Raw genomic sequence first — 19,683 nt, forward strand, 5'->3', positions numbered from 1 at the left:
CCACACAGTAAAAGATTTAGGCAACACATTCTTCCAGCTGGCTGTTTTTCTTCCAGTTACAGAAAGTATACAGCCTATGTGCAAAGTACCACATTAACATCTCTATTCATATAACGCCCATCGAAACAGCTGATTTACATGTCGGCCGTTAACACATGGCGATTGGCCATTCACGCGGCTTTGTTCTTGGTTTCGGCCAATCAGCTTATAAGCACATGGCTAATTATCAGCTTTCAACCAATCGCACTGTTTTAATGTGTGTGTGTGAAAGTTATTTTCTTTAGTTCATTTTCGTTTCTTTTGGATTTTTTTTACAACAATGTATCAATATAATATTGTTTTTGTTTCATTTCGTTATAAAAATCAATCCCTTTTCTTTGAAACAATGAGATTGAGCAGCTAAAACTCAATAAACTCAACCATGGCTTGTCTTATTGTTAATCTGAACGCACATGTATAAAGGGCAGAGTCAAGGCAGCAGATAAATCACAAAACATCAACGCGTCCGTGAGCGGCACCTCATTTTCTCCTGTGAAGAAGAAGAGAAAAAATAACCCCATGGTCCGACCTGACCCAGTTATTGAATGTTAAGGTTTATTTAGAAGAAGTCTGATTATGACTGCTGCTCTGGATCAGATTATTTGCTCATAATTCGGGTTATTTTCAAACAGTGGCCAAACAACAGATCAATTAATTATGCATGGCTGACGGTGTCACTTTGTATCGGCCGCGTCTTCTATCGAGGGAAAGTTATTTATCCTATGTTTTATCGCCCAGCCCCAAAGTGACACAGACCCGTTCATTCACAAGAAATCATCCAGCTGCACTCTCAAACAAGGTGCGGAGTGAGAAATCTGCGGCACTACTGCACAGTACTGTAGTTGGCTCATTTTAAAAACACATTTTGGAGATGACGAGACAGATGACCGAAAAAAGAGAGTGAGACATGGGCTATAGTCTACTGTAGCTGCCGTCGTTACATTTTGTCATTGAAAAACTAGGCTACTATATTATTTACTGTCTGCAGCTAGTTCTCCTTTCATCCTCTTGTATTCTGTATCATGAACAGCGCCACTCCTAATCGCGGCTATCAGGCTGTCAGCATTGTCCCCAAAACGTCTGAGCAGTATTTAGTACGGTGCTGCCACCTAGAGGAAAACAGTTGTGGTGAAAAGTCACGCGATCACGCGATCCTGCAGTGCAGGAAAAACCCCGCAAATTTGAACCAGTAACATCTGTAATGATAATAATATGGGACAATAACGGCATTCTATCTATCTATCTATCTATCTATCTATCTATCTATCTATCTATCTATCTATCTATCTATCTATCTATCTATCTATCTATCTATCTATCTATCTATCTATCTATCTATCTATCTATCTAATAATGATACTGATAATCATCATAATAATCAGCCTCATCATGATAAAAAAGGTAGTAATGCTGTGATAGCAATGGAAATGGCACATGTGCACCTCCATACACACACTCTAATAGTATGATGATAACATGATACCATAATAATGTCATAGTATATGATAATGCCAGTCAGGATGGTAATTACCATATTCATGTAGTAAGTAGCTATATGTACTGAATATGAGGGTTTCTGCACCTTTGTCCCCTCAGCCAGTAAATGCGGCGTAGAGACCAAGACGATTGCAGCCGACTTCAGCGCCGTAGACATCTACCCCAAGATTGAAGACGGACTCGCGGGGCTGGAGATTGGAGTGTTGGGTAAGGCTGCAGCAGCAGGTCACTTTTCATAAAATTTAATGAAGCTGCTCATATGAAATGGGGGATTCAATTTAAACCACGGCATATAGACATCAGCAATGCCATATTACACTCAGTGATAAATGTAAGTTTGTCACACCATCATAAAGGTTAATTTATCCCGGCTTCCTCTGCCCTCTGCTGCCCTCCGTAGATTGGAAACTGGAATAACACTCTGAATCCGCCCCCATTCACAGAAACGTCACCTTCTCTTTTCTGCCATCGGTTTGTCACATTATTCTGAATTCAGAAAATCACACTGATGTTATTTTCCTCTCGTTGACAGTGAACAATGTTGGAGTTTCCTACTCTTACCCCGAGTTCTTCCTCAACGTTCCCAATCTGGACACTGTAAGTCAAAGGTTTTTATTTTATTTTTTTAAGTATATTTTGGGGGATTTTTTGCCTTTATTTGACAGCATAGTTGAGAGAGACAGGAAATGGGGAAGCAGAGAGAGGGAGAAATGGGCCGCCCGATGTGGGATTCGAACCGGGGGCCAACTGCAGAGATGACTGTAGCCTCTGTACAAGGGGTGCCTGCTCAACCCACTGCGCCACACAGTGCCCCAAGTCAAAGGTTTATTATAAATAACATTACCCAGGTGTATTATAAGACTGTAAGGAATCAAAGTGTCATTTTGACTTTCATACATCAGATTTCTGCCTCATAAACATAAGCTGAACAGACAGGAGGGGCCTTCATGTGCAGATAGGGTCAGACAAGGTGAAACTACACACAAAGGTGGCAGCTGAGGAAAACCTTATTCAATGTTATACTCTTATTGCAGTAAATAACATTGTAATTAAGTATTTAAAGGGGAATTGCTGTTCTAGCATAAAATATAATTTACTCACTCAGATAACTTTGCTGTCGTTAAAAGTTGTTCTGACGAAATTAGCTCCAGCCGAGAGCCGCGTATATCCATATAATGCGAGTCTATAGGGCAGCGGAATGCAGCCTCTAAATAGCTTATTATCTGCCGCGAAACTCGTTCATTTCACCAATATTTTGTTATGATACGCTAGTGCTAATTCCCCTCTGAGTCCGGGCTGACCTGTTATCAACATCCGTCGCCTGTAGGTTGACTACTAACCTCTGACCTGGATGATGTCATCTCCGACCGCTGCCTGGCTCATTCTGATAATAATGATTCCGCTTCGGCATTCGGGTCCATTTTTAGCGCAACTAGCCGGAGCTTTAGTGAGTCCAGGCTGCAGAGAGGAAGCCTGTGGAAGCTGAACTTCATCCAGCTGCTCATTTTATTCTGACAAGTTGGAAACACGCAGAAACAAACCATAGTATTAACAGTAGCAACTTTCAGGTAAACAAACCGCACCGCATGGCGCTCAGAGATAACATCATCCAGGTCAGAGGTTAGTAGTCAACCTACAGACCCCAGATGTTGCTAACAGCTAACCCCGGACTCAGAGGGGATTAGCACTAGCGTATCATAACAAAATATTGGTGAAATGAACGAGTTTCACTGCGGATAATGTGTTATTTAGAGACTGCATTGCGCTGCCCTGTAGACTCGCATTATATTGATATACGCGTCTCTCGGCTGGATCTAATTTCGTCGGAACGACTTGTAATGACACCAAAGTTATCTGGGTGAGTAAATGATCATATTTTATGCTAGAAATAAGGTCCAGATTGTAATAAAACGGAAATTCCCCTTTAATTCCTAAGGTGTTAGCAACCTACTGTATAAAAAAACAAAAACAGAGTTGGGATCTGTTCCATAGCTACAGTATGTCAATGTAAAGTTTTCTGACAGTAGCTAACGTGCAGATGAGTGAGGGGAGTGTTGGAGCTGCTCCTTCTCTCAGAAATGTGACGGTGTGGCTCTGAGCTGAACGGCCTTCAGCACGTCAGCAAATCACTTCTCCCATGGAGCGTCTCAACATCTGTCCTACCTGAGGCTGAAACTCACACTGATTAAAAATAAACAGTGTCCGATTAACATCGCGTTGAAGCAAATAAACAAACACTCTCTTAGTAATGTAATGCTCCCCCCTCCCTTCTTCTTGTTTCAGTTCATCGACACCATGGTCAACATCAACATCACGTCAGTGTGCCAGGTGAGTGTCGGTCGTTTGAAAAACCTTGTCGGACTCCATCACAAAAAAAACAAGGGAATTCATTTTTGATTTTAGAGAGAATAAATCCAACTTAAAAGACATCCACCCTTCAAGTTAATGTTGAAGATAAGAGGTCCAAAAGAATTAAAAAACAAATTACTAAGTGTACGGGTTGTGATGAAAATGGAGAACCTGAGCAGCAGAGGTTATCTTCAATAAGTAGTTCAGTCCCAAGTGGCACAACATGGACTCTGGAGCCATGGACTTAGAAACTGTCTGGGCTGCCTTTGAATTATGTTTGTCAGAGACACACACACACACACTGACATAAAATAACTTCTGTCCCTCTCCTCCATCCAGCAGCCTAATTTATGCTATTTAATATTTCTTCAAACTGCTCCCACTGCTGACATTATGATTTCCTCACTCTCTTTGTCTTCCTCCTTGACCACCTCTTCACACACGATCCACATGCACGCATTTACAAGCGTGGATGCACTCCTCCACACACTTGTCCACAAACCCACACATGAGGAAAGACATGATTTTTTTTCTTTTTGGTCTCTCTAATGCTTTTACTCTGTTCCTCACACTCTTGCCTCTCTCCTTTCTTTTTCTAGATGACACGTCTGGTTTTGCCTGGAATGGTGGAGAGGTGAGATTTGTTTGACTTTGATTTCTGTTCATCTTGACTCTCTAACACCGACACACAGGACTGATGATTGTTCAGCTACTTTTTTTTTTTAACCTTCCTCTTTTGTATTTGTTTATTGCATCAGGCATTTTGACTTTGTCAGGAACCTATATTTAAACAAGATTAAAAAAAATAATGTTTTCACCAAATTCTAAAATGATCTATGATCAGCCCGCTGCTTCACCAGCTGACCGAGAGGAACGCACCGAGTCCACATTAACGTGAGCCGAGCCGCGGCTCCAAGAGGCTCAATCAGCTGATAGATATCCCCTGCAGCGTCAGAGCTCCGGACTCCTGTGAGCTGCGGGGCTTTGACCTGATGTGAAAATGATCCATTGTTTCATTTTTCAGCTCGTAAAGTTCGCGATCACACACGTTTGTTTTCTCTGGTCCAAACCATAAATCCGCGAGTGTCACGTTTCCATGACGACTGACTGGAAAAAGAGCGTGGTACGTCATTACGTGACTCCAAATCTTTTACAGTCTATGCTCCAGATGTAAAAAATCTCGGAGAATAAAAAAAATAAAATCTGAGAAATAAAGCTAAAGGAGACACCAGACAGTTGTTCTTTTTAGTTTTTAATGCAAACAGTTGATGCTATTTATTTAAATATTATTTTATAATTATAATTATTATTATTTATTTATCTTTGTGGTTATTGAACAGCATTTCAAGAGTGCCTTTCTGTAAGACTCTGCTATAGCTGGTGTTTAATATGTTACATAAATGTCTTATAATAACAGATGTTTATGATAATATTTTCAAATTTCCAGTCAACTTTTAACATTGATCATAAGGCCTTATGGAATCACACCTTATACTATAAATGCTACTGCTCCATTAATGAATCTGTTACCTACAGGGCCCTGCCATCAGTCAATGGTCAGGGTCAGGCCCCTGTCACAAAAAAACATGCTTGGGCACCGGTGGCCCGGCGATGGTCCGCCGGTGCCACCCTACCACCGGGCTTAACAAGTTTTCTGGGGGAAACCCTGCAGTGTATTTTACAGCTGATTTAAAACTCGGGTCAAAACTGACCCTAACGCAAGAGATGGTAGCAGGAAGCTAACACGAGACGAAGGTTAAACTCACCAAGGTACTGTAGATAAAAGATGGAAAGAAAAGGATTGTTCATCTACTGTGAATGAAACAGTGACGTGATGTGAAGTAGTGTTGTCCAGATAAACGACAAAATCCTCACTCTATTCCTGTTTGATTTCTCAACACCACCTGTTAGCTTATCTACGGTGGCCTAGAGAGCTCAACACAGGACAGCTTAAAAAACACATGATGCACAGACAACACTTTACTGAAAAAACATCAAGTTGACAACACATTTGCTGCGAAATTCAAGTGTTCGCTTGGCGGCTAAAGACTAATGCTAAGCTAACAGTGTATATTTGCAATGATATCTGAATCACGTGATAAACCAAACAAACTCTTTCAAACACTAATGGACGCTGTCTTCCAGGACTTCTAAAGCCAACAAGCGTTGAACAAAAGCGACCCCAGCTGGGTCTGCTACTTTCTATGTCCCTGGAAACATGCTGTGTTGTGAGTTGTTGTAGCACAGGTGTTGTCAAATTGATAAATTTGCTTTTCTGAATTTGTTGCACATTTGCGTCTTTGCAGTAGTGTCCAACATATTAACACTGTCACATCCGCGCCAAGGCGTTTGGCTCAAACCTGTGTGCAATAACCTATGAGAACACAGTGAAATTCAATGAGCAAAATTATTTTTTTTAACACAAAACAAAACATTAACTGAATCCATAAAGAGTTTGGAGGCTGGCTGGGAAGTCTGGGCCAAGCAGGGCAATGGAGCGTAGCTCCCACCCAGAGCCTTCCGCACCAAAACTATCCCAACATAAATTACCCACTAAACTCACAAACAAAAAGTGAAAACGGAACACTCAGACCTCCGTCCTCAAACCACAAAAGAAAACGGGTAATCAAGAAAGCTGCTTGGATGTGCAAGAAAGAGAGAGAGATCAGTGTGTCCCAGCCTCCCTGAAGTAAGCAGTGGCGGGCAGAGCCTCACTCAGTCAACAGCAGAGCTGCCCAAAACCTCAAGCAGTGCTGTACTGGTAGGGAGCTAGACTTTTAAACACACACACAGTCCTGTTAAATTTCTTTTTTATTTTTTAACGTTCATGAAATAAAAAGCAGCAGAGAGTTAATATTGAGTATTTGAAGAAAGGCTCATATTCAAATTTCTCCTTGCTGCAGGCAGTAAATTAATACTGCGTTATTGATCTGGGGGCCAATGCATCAGCTGATTGTAAAGTAATTGATTGGGTTAGCGACACTTTAAAAGCTGGGAGAGGCATACATGCTATCAACCGCAAATTATTCAAACGGTTGGATACGTGTGCATGAAAATGTAATATCATAACTGGGTTCTAAAGTGCTCATTTCTGCAGTAACTCTCACAGCGAAGAGGTTTAAATTTGCAGGATTATTGCTTTTTTGGGCGGAATAAAACATACAGCACCATCTGTAATTGTAATGTGATGGAATGTAAATGCGCTGAAGCATTACAGCCCCGATCATTTCAAACTATTGGAAATTAAGTTAAACCTTTGCATCAAAATGATTCATCTCTCAAGATACCATCCACCTGTGGTTGAGCTGGAGTATCACATGAAGGCACCACAGGCTGGAGCAAGAATATCATCAGATAGTAAATATTTAGGTATTGATGTTGCCGTATGTTTGATCTTATCAGCTTCTTCCCTGCTTTTTTTTCTTTTCTTTGATGTTACAACAAGAGCGGTTTCGACTCAGCTTGCGAGCACACACACACACACATACACACACAGCATGTTCTCTGATCATCCTACCATTGATTTCAGGGAGAAGTGTTTGTTGCACATCTCTCAGCTTTCTCTCTTTTTTTTCTTTGCTTATATCGCTGTGTTTTCCAGGAAGAAGGGGGCCATCCTCAACATCTCCTCAGCCAGCGGGATGTACCCCGTCCCTCTGCTCACTGTTTACTCTGCCTCCAAGGTAATTGCCATACACGCTTTATGACCTTTTCTTTCCTCGAGCGTCAACCGGAGCGTTACCCCGTCTCAGCATCACAAACAGTTTTACATCTTCGTCCTACGCCGCCATCCGCCAGGAGGGGGACCCACCTTTTGTTTGCCCTGTTATGAATTATTCCGTGTAATCCGCCGACAGTCTTTACCATGGAGAGAGAAAAAAACAAAAAAAACCAGTGGCTGGTGACGACGAGCGTTGGTTCAACATTTGTTTAGATCGTATGGATGAAGCGAGGGGACCGTCTTTTTCTTCATATTTGCTGTTTTGTTTTAATTGTTGAATATAAACAAGTTGGCGACTGACTCGGGTCCCGAGGTGGTGTACCAATTAAAAATGTTTATGGGAGCATGTGGCGTCATAATGTTTTATAACCGTCTCGTGTGTGTTTGTTAGCTTAAAAACCAGCCTGCTGTTCACAGTTTCAGCTGATTAATTTGCCGGTGTCTTCATACTGGGTCATGTTTATCTACTAAATCCCACACTTTCCGCAGCGCAAGTTTAAAAGTGCTTCTAAAATACATCCGGGGTGAATATTCAGTTCAAACCTCCATTTAATGATCACCTCGCATCATTATGCTGTTGTTAAATTACATAGCACATAGATTTCCTGGTGGAGGAACTGAAAGCCTGTGGCTGACCTGACTTTCTCCCTCCACAGGCATTCGTGGACTTCTTTTCTCGAGGACTGCAGGCTGAGTACAAGAGCAAAGGCATTATCATCCAGGTAAATCAAAGCAAATTTTTTTTTCTTTAGCATTTCTGCTGCTGCACAGGGTTTGAATAAAAATCTGGTGGTTTATGACTCTATTTGTAAAATCTGAAGCATCCAGACTGCTGGGGGTCACCTGGGTCATGTTTACTGGCTGATCCAGAATCAGGACAAAGTGATGTGAGGCATGTTTTACCTTGTGAGCCTCCCACCTGTGGAACAAGCCTCCTGAACACCGAGCTCTGCTGAGACTGTCAGTACATTTACATCAGGGCTTAAAACATCACTGTTTAAATATCTGTTATCACTGCAGCACTTCTTTTAAAATGGAGTTTCTTATCTGATTCTGTGAAATCTTGATGTGACTTCTGTTAAGTACATTCATTCAGAGTTTCATAGTTGTTTTTCAAAAAGCCTGCTGTCATCTTAATGTTTATTTTTAATTTATTTCAGTGCCACCGCGAAGCACTTTGAATCACTTTGTGTCTGAGCGGTGCGATACAAATAACCTTGTTTTGCCTTTTGTTGACTTAAGAAGAATAAATGTCGTCTCCAAACTGCATTGATATGAAACCAGACAAGTTTAAAGGAGCTGTGTATTTATTTTTTTCAGAGCGTTCTGCCGTTCTTTGTCGCAACCAAACTGAGTAAGATCCGACGGGCGACGCTGGACAAGCCCAGCCCGGAGCGCTACGTCACAGCCGAGCTCAACACTGTGGGGCTGGAGACCCAGACCAACGGATACCTGCCCCATGCCGTCATGGTAAGTCTGTGTGTGGAATGCTGAACATAGAATCCAAAGCTACGTCCGCTATAGCGGGTATGCACGTAACGTCACGGTACTCTGAGTGGCAAAAAGACGAGTGGCAGAGCCGACAAAGTTTAAAGGGACAACGAGGAGTTTTGGAAAGTGAAGTGTTTTCATACTACATTTACCATGAGCCTCCGCGCGCACTGTGAAATTCTTGGAGCGGCGCAAGACCGACGTCTTGCCAAGAATGTTTTCATTCATCAAGAATGAAAGTCAGAGGTTTGAAGACGATCACATACCGTCGTAGTTCCGACCATAAACGGCGATTCGGCGGCGTTATTCTCATGACCCGCCGGGCAGCGTCCGCAAAACCGAAAGTAAGGAAACACTGGTCGGCTCGCCCAGCGTTTCCGCCACTAATAATAATAACAAAATAACAATAGAGACAAAACGATATGTTTATCGAAAATGGAGCCATTAACAAGTGTGGGTAACGTAGATTCATCCACATTAATGTGAGACTTTTTTTTATAACCAAATAGAAACTCCTCGTTGTTGTCCCTTTTAAAAACGACGCAAGTAACGAAGCGATTTTCTCCAAGCCCATACAAGTCTGACATGTCTAACTTTGCCAGCATGTAAATCATGCATGACCCAACAGAACTGCTAAGAATATTGAGGATACGTCTCACTTTGACCGAGTTACATTCAAGAACCTGTTCTCAATGATGGAAAGTAAATTCACTGGAGCGGTAATTTTTTCGATCGATCAGCTGTGTTTTCAGTTTCAGGTGTCATAGTTATGATGGTTAGACAGATAAATTAGTCCTCTAACACATCCTACAGCTTGACTGGTCAGAGTTTTTCAGAATAAAAGCAACTCGTGTTAAAGTGTCGGGAGTCACTGTCAGGACGACAGTAACAGCTGTAATCTCGTCCCTCTGCACAAACACAGTGAGCCTGTCTGTCACTCTGCAGGTACCGCCGTCACACTGTGAGGTCATGAACTACCTTCCTCATTCATCAAAAACATTGTCCACTCTGATTTCATTTTGCAAATGACCATCCTAGAAATGAAAAGTCATATGTACTGAGCATGTGCGAGTCGGTGGAAACAAGTAGCCGATTGTGTTCCCTGCAGTCAGGTGCGGAGTGGCCATCGGGACGAACAGGAGATTTCCCGGTCGGCCGCCCAGCCAGTAAGCTTAAAGCAGAAGTAAGCGGAATGTTTGTGTTAATATAAGTCTTAAATAGTTCTATCTTCCGACAGCAATCACTTATATAGAGTGTTTGGACCGAAACACGGGTCTGTCAGTCACTCTGCTCTGCTGTAAGCCGAGGAGAAAACTTTCCTTGTATCCTACAACCTTTATCCAATGAGGAGAGAGAACGGCATGAAGGGCTGTGTGTGCAGCCAAGGGATGCGCGTGAATATGGTGACGTAGGGACGAGGACCAATAGATCCATGACGAGGGCGGGGGCTGCTAACTCCATCGACTGACATGAAGTTAGTAGCCAAAACGACCAGATGGCTTACATTTGCTATAAGTGACAGTCATGGTTACTCTGCGCTTTGCACAGCTGTGTGGCCTTTATGGCCTCCCTCATTGAGTTGAGGGTAATGTAGTTTGTTCATGTTCTCATGAAAATCTCCAAGGTTTCCTTGGATTACTTAATTAAAATAGTCCAACCATTATTTATACCACTTATTGTCTCTCTACATCTCACTCATGGTTGCGATAGTGACGCAGACTCTCATCAATCCAGTCTACTAAATGATTTTTGTTTAGCCTCGTATCTTTATCTAATTCTTTTTGTTCAGGTGTTACAGAACTTTCATGACCACAAATATAAAATAAGCAGCAATTTAATGTGTTTGTTTGTTCTTAAATTAATGTAGAATGGCGCAAAGCCTCATGGGAAATGGGAAACGCGCTAGCTGAGATTCATTAAACTAGCGGCTACGGCTAAAAATAGAACGTCTCACGGAAGCCAAACAGCAACGTTTATCAGTCCTGCCCGTGTGTCACGTTATTTAAGGAACAGTACAGTACAGACCGCACTGTTCCTCTTTTATTTAACTTGACTTGCTAGCAAAGACAACAAGGGTCAATAAGGCTTACACTCACCACTGGTACTCAAGGTTGACCCAGTCAGGGGGAACCTTGGTCTACTTGGTCTCTTGTTTTTGCCTCTTCAGTTAGGAGGTGTCAAGGATGCTTTTTTTCTTTTCTTTTTACTTTATTTTTAAGGGCAAAGTTTTAAGGTTTTACAAAGAAGAACATTACACATAAACCAAACAATACAGAACACTCAGGTCACCGAGGGGAGATAAATAATGGTGTACCAAAAAGAAAAGAAACATACAATAATATTGCTCTGTGTAGTTTTGGGGTTACAATAATCCATAGGTGAGTGGTGAGGAGGGAGGAGGGTAGTATAAGCCAACCGGCCAGGGAAGGAAGTTCATATAGGGAGCAGGGAAAGTGTCTTGTGAGACATGTCCATGAGGCCAATGATGCCAGAATGGGGAGTTCCCACTAGTGTGACTTACAGTCAGTCCAACAACATTAGCTGACATAAAACATCAGTCATAGTATTGAGGATAAATAAAATAAAATGGAAAAAGAAAAAAAAAAAGAACCGTTTCATAACATTTTCTCACTTACATCAAAAAAACATTCCAACCACTACTTCTGGGCTTTATTATAATAGAATCTTAGAGAGAAAGTCAGCATTTCCATTTTGTATGTTTCTTTTACAGCGTCCACTGGTGGTTCCCTGTTAAGCCATTTCCTGGTTATCGATTCAAAGATGCATTTTAAAAGAAAACACAGTAGTGTGGATGCTGCTTGATTGATCTGAACAAACAGTTTCAACTTAGCCCTGAATAATAAATCTCCTGCTTCTTAAATTATTTCCAAATATTCACTCATTACAGTCTATTTTATGCATCAAAAGTCAAACAGTGTCTCTGTAGAAGTGTCTTGGCTGTATTGGCTTATATTCACCTCAGCCTCCGCCGATTCCCATTATATAATGAGCCTGAACACTTTACATGCACCTTGAGTATCCGTCTGTCTGACTGGCAGTGTAAGGTAGGGGAGCATGTGACACCATTGTAACTCAGCAGAGTGTCAAGGTCTGTGATGTCAGCGGCAGCCAAAGCTCATCAGGCTATCATTTCACTTTATAGAAAAAAAAGAGCCTCATAGCAGCTCATCTCCATTCACTGAATTAATGTTGTGTCAACAGTTGCTAAAGCATCTGTCAAAAGGTAAACATCCTCTGAAATAATGGAGTGGGATGCTCCACCACCTTGTTGTATTGTCTGCATCCCAACACTGTAATTAATTACTCCGCGGTGACACCGAGGCTCAAAAATGAGACGGAAACAACTAAAGTCGTACTTTAAAAACAAACAAAAAAAATCCACATCATGAGGCATCTTCAATTTAACAGAGGTCGGAGAGAGCAACAGACATTTTCTCTGTTTTTTTCCTCGTTGTGTTGGTTGTTGTTGTTGTTGTTGAACTATGCGATCTGAATATCAATGATTGTGTTTATTGATATACATATCAACAGCGGCATCATCCATTATCCTGTATGCATGGTCAATAAATCATACGCAGCTTGGAGAAAGAAAAAAAAGGGCCTTTGTTGATCCTGTGCAGTTATCATACTCGGCACAGACCGTCCCTGTCATTGGCCTCCGGATTTTCAAACCACAAGCTGCAGACAAGTAGCGTCTGCTGTGATCAAACGATAATCCCTTCCACTGTGCAGCACGGCTCCGTCCATCCTCCAGTAATAATCCACAGTTCACCAGTTTCTAATTTAGACTGCCACCAAGCCGCAATCTGCAACCTTCTACACATTAACAAACAATGCAGGTCCTGTCGTCTGTGCTCTAATTCATTTGCTTTGGATTTTGCACAGTTAAAATGTCATGGTCAATGAGCTAAGGTGATAAAAGTGAATGGGCATGGAAGTGCCTTTTCTACATTTAGACGTCTTAAAAGCTTATGCTGTATGCCTGTATATGGGATACAAAGAATGTCCCATATGTTTCCAGCTATTCTCAATCCTTTAGAAAAGCCTGATTTTAATGATGATAACAGTTTGTGTTTGTCTGTACACAACACTGACACATGCACACAGGTCATATGATGTACTGTACTGTATATGGCCTGTGTGTTGTGTTTGTCTGCCAGAAAGAAGTACCATGTGACTTTTATTCAGTATTTTAAGACACACTTTTTACACCTTGGTTATTTTTTCAACTAAATACTTTAACCAGATGAAAGATTTCAGGTATCGGGCGTCTGGATCTTAGATTACAAAAGAAAAAAGCCAGGAAAATGTCAGGTAGCTCAGCTTCTCGTCGCTGGTGATGTACTGTCTGCTGCTGTGGTGAATCACTGATTTTTAAGGGGAAATTGCCTTATTCAGTGTCTGTCTTGGATTTATACCTCTGCTCTTTATTATGGAAAAGATTTCTCTGTGGATAATTTGGCTCCTCCTGTTAAAAAAAAAAAAGACTGAACAGTTAATACAGAGTCCAAACCAGGAGAAGCTTACAGCAACACTAGTGAAGCCAACAACTCCCATGATCCAGCGCTTTATTTTTCCAGCTCCACGCCGTCTGTTTTGACTGAGAGGCACCTGAGGGGGACGAGTTACACACTGTGTGTTCAAGGAACCCCCTCGCAACATCAACACAAGCCCCAATAAAATCAGCAGCGTCTCAGCTGTGTTAATTTCAAAGCAAAGTACAAAAGAAGTTAGCCAGAGTCCAGATCCAGTTACTATGACAACGTTATAGACCAAGCAGGTCGTGAAACATTGAGCGAGGTGATGAAGTTGAACAGCTCTGTCATTGATTTCAACCGTTTTCAACATTACACAGTGGCAGAGCAGACAACAGTAAATGTGCCTTTTAAGTCTTTCATCACACATAATTCAAATTCATGATCCATTAGTCTGTCCGGCGTTTCACTGATACATCAATTCGGAAGAATAAGGAATTTCAGCTTTAAAGCAAATCCGCATGACAAATGGAAAGGATACAATTAAGAAGAAATCTATTGGTAATGAATTGAATAATAAGTCAATGCAGGAACCGTTTACGACGCTTCATAAAACTGCTCCTTACTTAAGAAGAGGATTAAAAACAGCGGGGGGTTTCCTTAGAACAAAATCAACAGTTTCTGCCACACTGTTGACTGTGAAGCTGGAGTTCATTTACGTGACAGTTAAAGCAGGAAAGAGTTTATTGCTGTAATTTCAACTGCCTACGAATGCACAGCGCACACTTTATAGAAAAATAGAAGCAAGTTGGGTGATACACAGAAATGTGTTTACCTCATTTTATGGCAGCAACAAACATCAGTGAGACAGAGCGAGAGAGAGAGAGAGCAAACAACTGTTGCCTGAATTGTCTTTTGCACAAACTCGCTCGCCACAGTTGTTGCTCCCGTGGGTTGGAAATTAATAATGAATGCTCATCTGTTATTTGTAAATGCCACCAGCTGACCATGTAATTCCCCCCCACTGCAGGGCTGGGTGACTACAGCTCTGCTCCCTGCCAAGATCCTCAACAGCTACGTGATGGGGATGGGTTTGTCCCAGCGTGCCCGCTACCTCAAGAAACAGAAGCAGGGATAGATCGGACGGCAGCGGCGGGGAGTGGCGGAGAGAAGCGCAGGGGGGGGGGGGGACCAGGCGTCAGCGGATCGTCCGACTACCATCGTCATCATCACGGACCAAGACGAGAAAAAAAAAAAACATGACAGTTTCTGAGCAACATCCCAACTCCTCCACCCACTCTGATACTCCCACTCATAGATGATGATGATGTGAAGCAGCGACTGGCCACAGTTGCCGTTGCATGTCATTCAGTCCAAAACAATAGCGTGAAAAATATTGGAAGAGAGTGGTTCTATTTATTGAGTGACCAGCTTTAATGAAAGGAACACTAATATGGAAACAAACTAACCATCTGTCTGGGGGAGAAAAAAGATTGAGAGTTAAAGCTTAACAGGGATAATGCAGGGAATGTGGATGTGTGTGATGTTGGAGGCATCAGTATGTTTAAGCCTCCTGTGAGAATGTGAACTAGCTTAAAGCTTTTTGGAAGAACACTGATGGACGGCACTTACTGTTAACATTTTCTAAAGCACTTAATAGTATCTTATCAAGTTTCAAAAGGCTAATGTCTGTGTTTTTTGTTTGATATTAATCACTTCCTTCTAAAATTTTCATTTTTCTTTTTTAATTTCATAAGGTCCCTTTGTTTAATTGAACAAAAAAGATTTTCATCAGTGAAAAATATTAAAGGGGGCTCTGTAGATGAATCGCCAGCAGGCAGGGAGAAGCTGTGTGTAATATAGAATATTAAAATGTGTGTTTTGTTTACATACTAAAGTGATTTTCAAGTTAATTCTGGCGTTGCCGTGTGAAATTCTTTCAAAAATATATTTGATCCTGTTCTAACGAGTGGGCGATGTCACTTCTACTTTAATCGTTTAACCTGGGTTGTTTGTTTTTACCAAAATGTTAAAGGTCCCATGTTTGACATTTCTCCTGTGTTGTATTTGAAGTGTTGTTCCATAACAAGATTTTTTGTGGTTTTAAGAACCAGAACCGTGTCAATATCGTTTTATAGCTCTCTCGGGCTTCGAGGCAGTGTGTGGCTGGAGCTCTAGTAACAACAGGTCAGGGAGCCAATCAGAAGAGAGCCTGATGGTTTCTGTATAAGGGTGGAAAAAGGCCTATTCCTGATTAAACTACTCTGAGAAACTAAATCCAAAATGGTAGCTTTGTTGTGACATCACAAAGTTAAAAGTACGGCTCATTTTAAGGCTCACTTTATGAATACAAGCTATCTGCATTTCTCTGTTGACTAAATGCTTGGACACTCACACTGTATCAATATAGAACCTAGACTTGCTGTATAATGGAAAACATGAGAAACTTGGAAATATCACATTGTACAATATGGGACCTTTAAAACCAAAACATACATGTACAGATGGACAAAGTCAATGAGATAATGTAAAATGTCTGACAATTGTCTTTGATTCTCTCCGAAAACTCCATGTTTGTACAATCTGTCAGTCTCATATTTAACATGTTCTGGCTCAGAAATCAACTGTAAGTTGCACTGCATTAATCCCAATGAAAATGGAACATTTTCCACTCGTTCTGACTGTGTAGGTTGCAGCAGCTGGGGACCAAATTCAGTTCTAGGGTCACTGCTTCTCTCAAGGGCAGTGGCATTAAGAATATTCCTAATACCTGAGAAGCGTGTTGTTTAGGTGAAAGCAGCAATCTGGATGTTATTGTTATGTCCTGACTCTGGAAATCTGTATTGTATTTGTCCTTCCAGCCTACAATAAATATGCTTTTCAAATGAAATCACCCAGTCATCTGACTGTGCAGCTTTCTTGAGTTATCCTGACACTTGTGTTGTGGCTGAATTTGAGCATGTTTTATTCTAAAGTCTTGATAAGAGAATGGAAATAGTTTTGATTTCATATTTGAATCTGTAATTAGATAAAATATGACTGAGTGTGGAGTTGAATATCACATTTTAAAAGTGAAGGATTTGTAAATGTCCTTGTGCCAAACGGTTGAACTGAAAAAGTCCTTTGTGTAATAAAACTCCCAGATTTGATGTTTAATCCTTTTACAGCCCACCCATAAGCTCAGATAACTTCCTTGAGCGACTTTTACCATTTTTTGCCATTTTCCCAGTCCACACAAATATGTTGCCTTTTCACGTTCTGCCTCCTCTCTTCCCTCCTAAACATCACCATCCAGTTCCCATGCCAACAGTTTCTGAGAGATTATTCCGGTGCACTGGTATGGAAGCTGCGGAAATGTGTCATCGCTGTGAATGTAGGAGGGGAAAAGGGCTCTGTGTGCGGAGGGATGCCCAAAGGAAGAAATGAGTGGGCTGGCAGAGATGTATATAAAGAAGAGCTCAGTGGTGCTGAAGTCCACGGCTCCATCGCACTCACTCACACACTTTGTGTTTTCACAGCGAAGAGCACATTGGAATAACAGGATCTCTCAAATCATCTCTCATCAAGCAGAACCCTCAGGACTGAATATTAAACAGCTCCCACTGAATATTATCATTCTTTATTTTCTTTTTTTGCATCATCTGTCCAAAAGAGCAGAGGAGAAAGCTGATCAGATACACCAGAAACCTGTATCTACTGCCACGTCAACTCCACAGCTTCACCGCTCTTCCAGCTCATCATCCTCACATCCGAGGCCACCGATCGACCATGGCGACCAGCATGGACACGCTCCCTGCCCATCTGCTGCCTTTGGTGATGGAGGAGTTCCCTCAGTCTCTGGCCATGGCTTGCGTCTGCAGATCCGGGCAGCGGGAGCCACGCCTCCGCTGCGTGCAGTGCGGCATCATCGAGGAGGAGGAGGAGGACTGCTCCACCCTGGAGGAGGACCAAGCCCTGCGCTCCTTCCTGCAGACCGTGGAGAGCCTGAGGAGGAGCACCAGATGAGCTCCTCCAAACTAACTTCTGGCATGACTGTGGCATGGTTTGACTTACTTGGCTTTGGTTCGCAAACCAGTTTCGGAGACCAACAGAAGTCTGCGTTGTTATGGCTGAAGACTGTTCTGACTCAAAAGCTCTGTGGGAGGCGATGACAGTTGCTAAAACTGTCCTCACTGGTGGGCACATTGTGTGGAAATGGATAGAAATGCATTGAATCAAGGCACTAAGAACTGTAAATGGAGTGTTTGAAAGAGTCAAAAGCTACTGGCAGTGCTGAACCACTGTTTTCTATATTGTATCAATATTTCCAAAGTAAAGCTGCTTCCTGTACAGCAATACCTGCACCTTGTCAAACTACTGTTAAATTATTTACACGATTGCATTTCTCTTTTCCTAATGTCTAAAATGTCTGCTGGTATAGTTTGAATTCAATATATAAAACTCATGTTCTAATATTTCTTTGGTTGTCTCCTCTCTCTATTATTAAAGTCAAAGAAAAAAAGAAGAAGAATCAGCTTAATTTAAAGCTGACACTTTAATCCCACTTCATACATCAACCTCCCTATTCGTCTCAAACTAGAAGCTATATGCGTTTCAGGGGAAATGCTGGCTTGCACACAGCCATTAGAATCTTTCAGGCCTTTCCATGTGGTGGCACTATTGATACACTTTTTTGAGCTAAATAGCACAAACTACATTGTACAACACAACAATCTCTCCTCTTGGTCCAGCCGAACCGCATGTTAACACCTGCAGTCCAGAACCCCCCCCCTGCTATCTCTGCCATAATTCAACCAGGAATTATTTTTGGCTTTGATTGTTTTCAAGATAAAATCATGGACCATGACAACACAAAGCTACATCATTAATGTGCAGCCATTATGCAGTGCCATCCATGGGCCTTGTAACCAAATATCACCCCCACCCCCCCTCTATCATCCACGCAACTATGATCAAAGCCGTTTTTGTACTGCCAAGCCTCTGTATCTGCATCATCTCTGCATACTCAACAAAGTGGTGCTCTTCTCTTTAAAAGGCAGAAACAAACAATTATGAGGCAGCTATTACCGGATGAATGAGCAGTTGTTTGTGGATCGTGGGTATATTGGATCGCACTGTCTCAATATCTCCATCGTTCATCAGAAAACAGCTAAACACATTTTTTGATACGTTCTGCAGCTGTCTGCGCCATAAATGAATTCAATTACAGATACTGTACGCCAGCTGCAGTCTGATTCATTCTTAGTTTTGAGTTTAGCTGAAGGAGCCTTTTTTTTCTTTTTAATGTGCATTCATGAGAACAGCTCTCTAGTTTCTTGTTTTTTTTATTCATTAGTTAATTCAGTGATCACTGCAGAGGTGTTGATCTGAGAGGCTGTTGCCAAAGCTTTGTATTGTCCAACAGACTTGAGTCCACCTCCGTTTTGTTTAATCATTCATACAAAGATGAAATCAAAGTATTATTTATTAAGCTACAGTCTTTTTGGTGTTTTCTCCACAAGTTTACATAATGGCTTTTTTAGTCAAAAGGGTTTTTTGAAAATATTTTATGAGAGTTAAAGCTTGGATTTTTTACTGTTGACTCGCCTCTTCAGATTCTCTGCAGAAATTTAAAAAACTGCAGGATTTGGTCTTAAATAAAACTATTGCTGACATCTATAGGTGGTTCAGATCTGCTGCTGACCTGCACCTTGTTGCTCTGTAGGAGGAAACCCACATAAACATAGAGAACATGCAAACTCTGAACAGAGGCAGTTCCTCTCTATGTATATCTTTTCTTTTCTCTTTTTTTTGGGTAGATGACTCATCTGATGTCAGGGTTCCTACACATTTTACATTTAGAATTCCATATAAGTACAAATAGACACATGGTTATTGTGTTAATAGATTTTTTTCAAAATGCAACTGTTAACATTTGAAATGAATATTTATTTAACCTTTATTTTGACAGGGTAGATCCATTGAGAGCAGGCTCTCTTTTTCAAGGACGCCCTGTAGCAGCAGTTGTAGTAGGAACTGCATGTTTCCCCCTCCTACATAGCAACAGTTTGCAGGTCAGCAGGTCAAGCATCTTTGACTTAAAGTCCCCCT

At 41.5% G+C, this 19,683-nt stretch overlaps 1 protein-coding gene across 1 annotated transcript in view; it reads left to right on the forward strand.

Moving 5' to 3' along the window:
* The window catches only part of hsd17b12b (hydroxysteroid (17-beta) dehydrogenase 12b), a 33,978-nt gene extending 17,495 nt beyond the window's left edge, over positions 1–16,483 (forward strand). The window contains exons 4-11 of the mRNA XM_083999215.1: positions 1,636–1,743; positions 2,069–2,133; positions 3,820–3,864; positions 4,485–4,519; positions 7,487–7,568; positions 8,263–8,328; positions 8,927–9,076; positions 14,624–16,483. Coding sequence (XP_083855341.1) covers positions 1,636–1,743; positions 2,069–2,133; positions 3,820–3,864; positions 4,485–4,519; positions 7,487–7,568; positions 8,263–8,328; positions 8,927–9,076; positions 14,624–14,731 — 659 coding nt within the window. The 3' untranslated portion in view covers positions 14,732–16,483. The remainder of the gene's footprint in view (positions 1–1,635; positions 1,744–2,068; positions 2,134–3,819; positions 3,865–4,484; positions 4,520–7,486; positions 7,569–8,262; positions 8,329–8,926; positions 9,077–14,623) is intronic.
* The last annotated feature ends 3,200 nt before the right edge of the window (positions 16,484–19,683 follow it).

The sequence above is a fragment of the Trachurus trachurus genome (genome assembly GCF_905171665.1).
Source record: "Trachurus trachurus genome assembly, chromosome: 3".
NCBI lineage: Eukaryota > Metazoa > Chordata > Actinopteri > Carangiformes > Carangidae > Trachurus > Trachurus trachurus.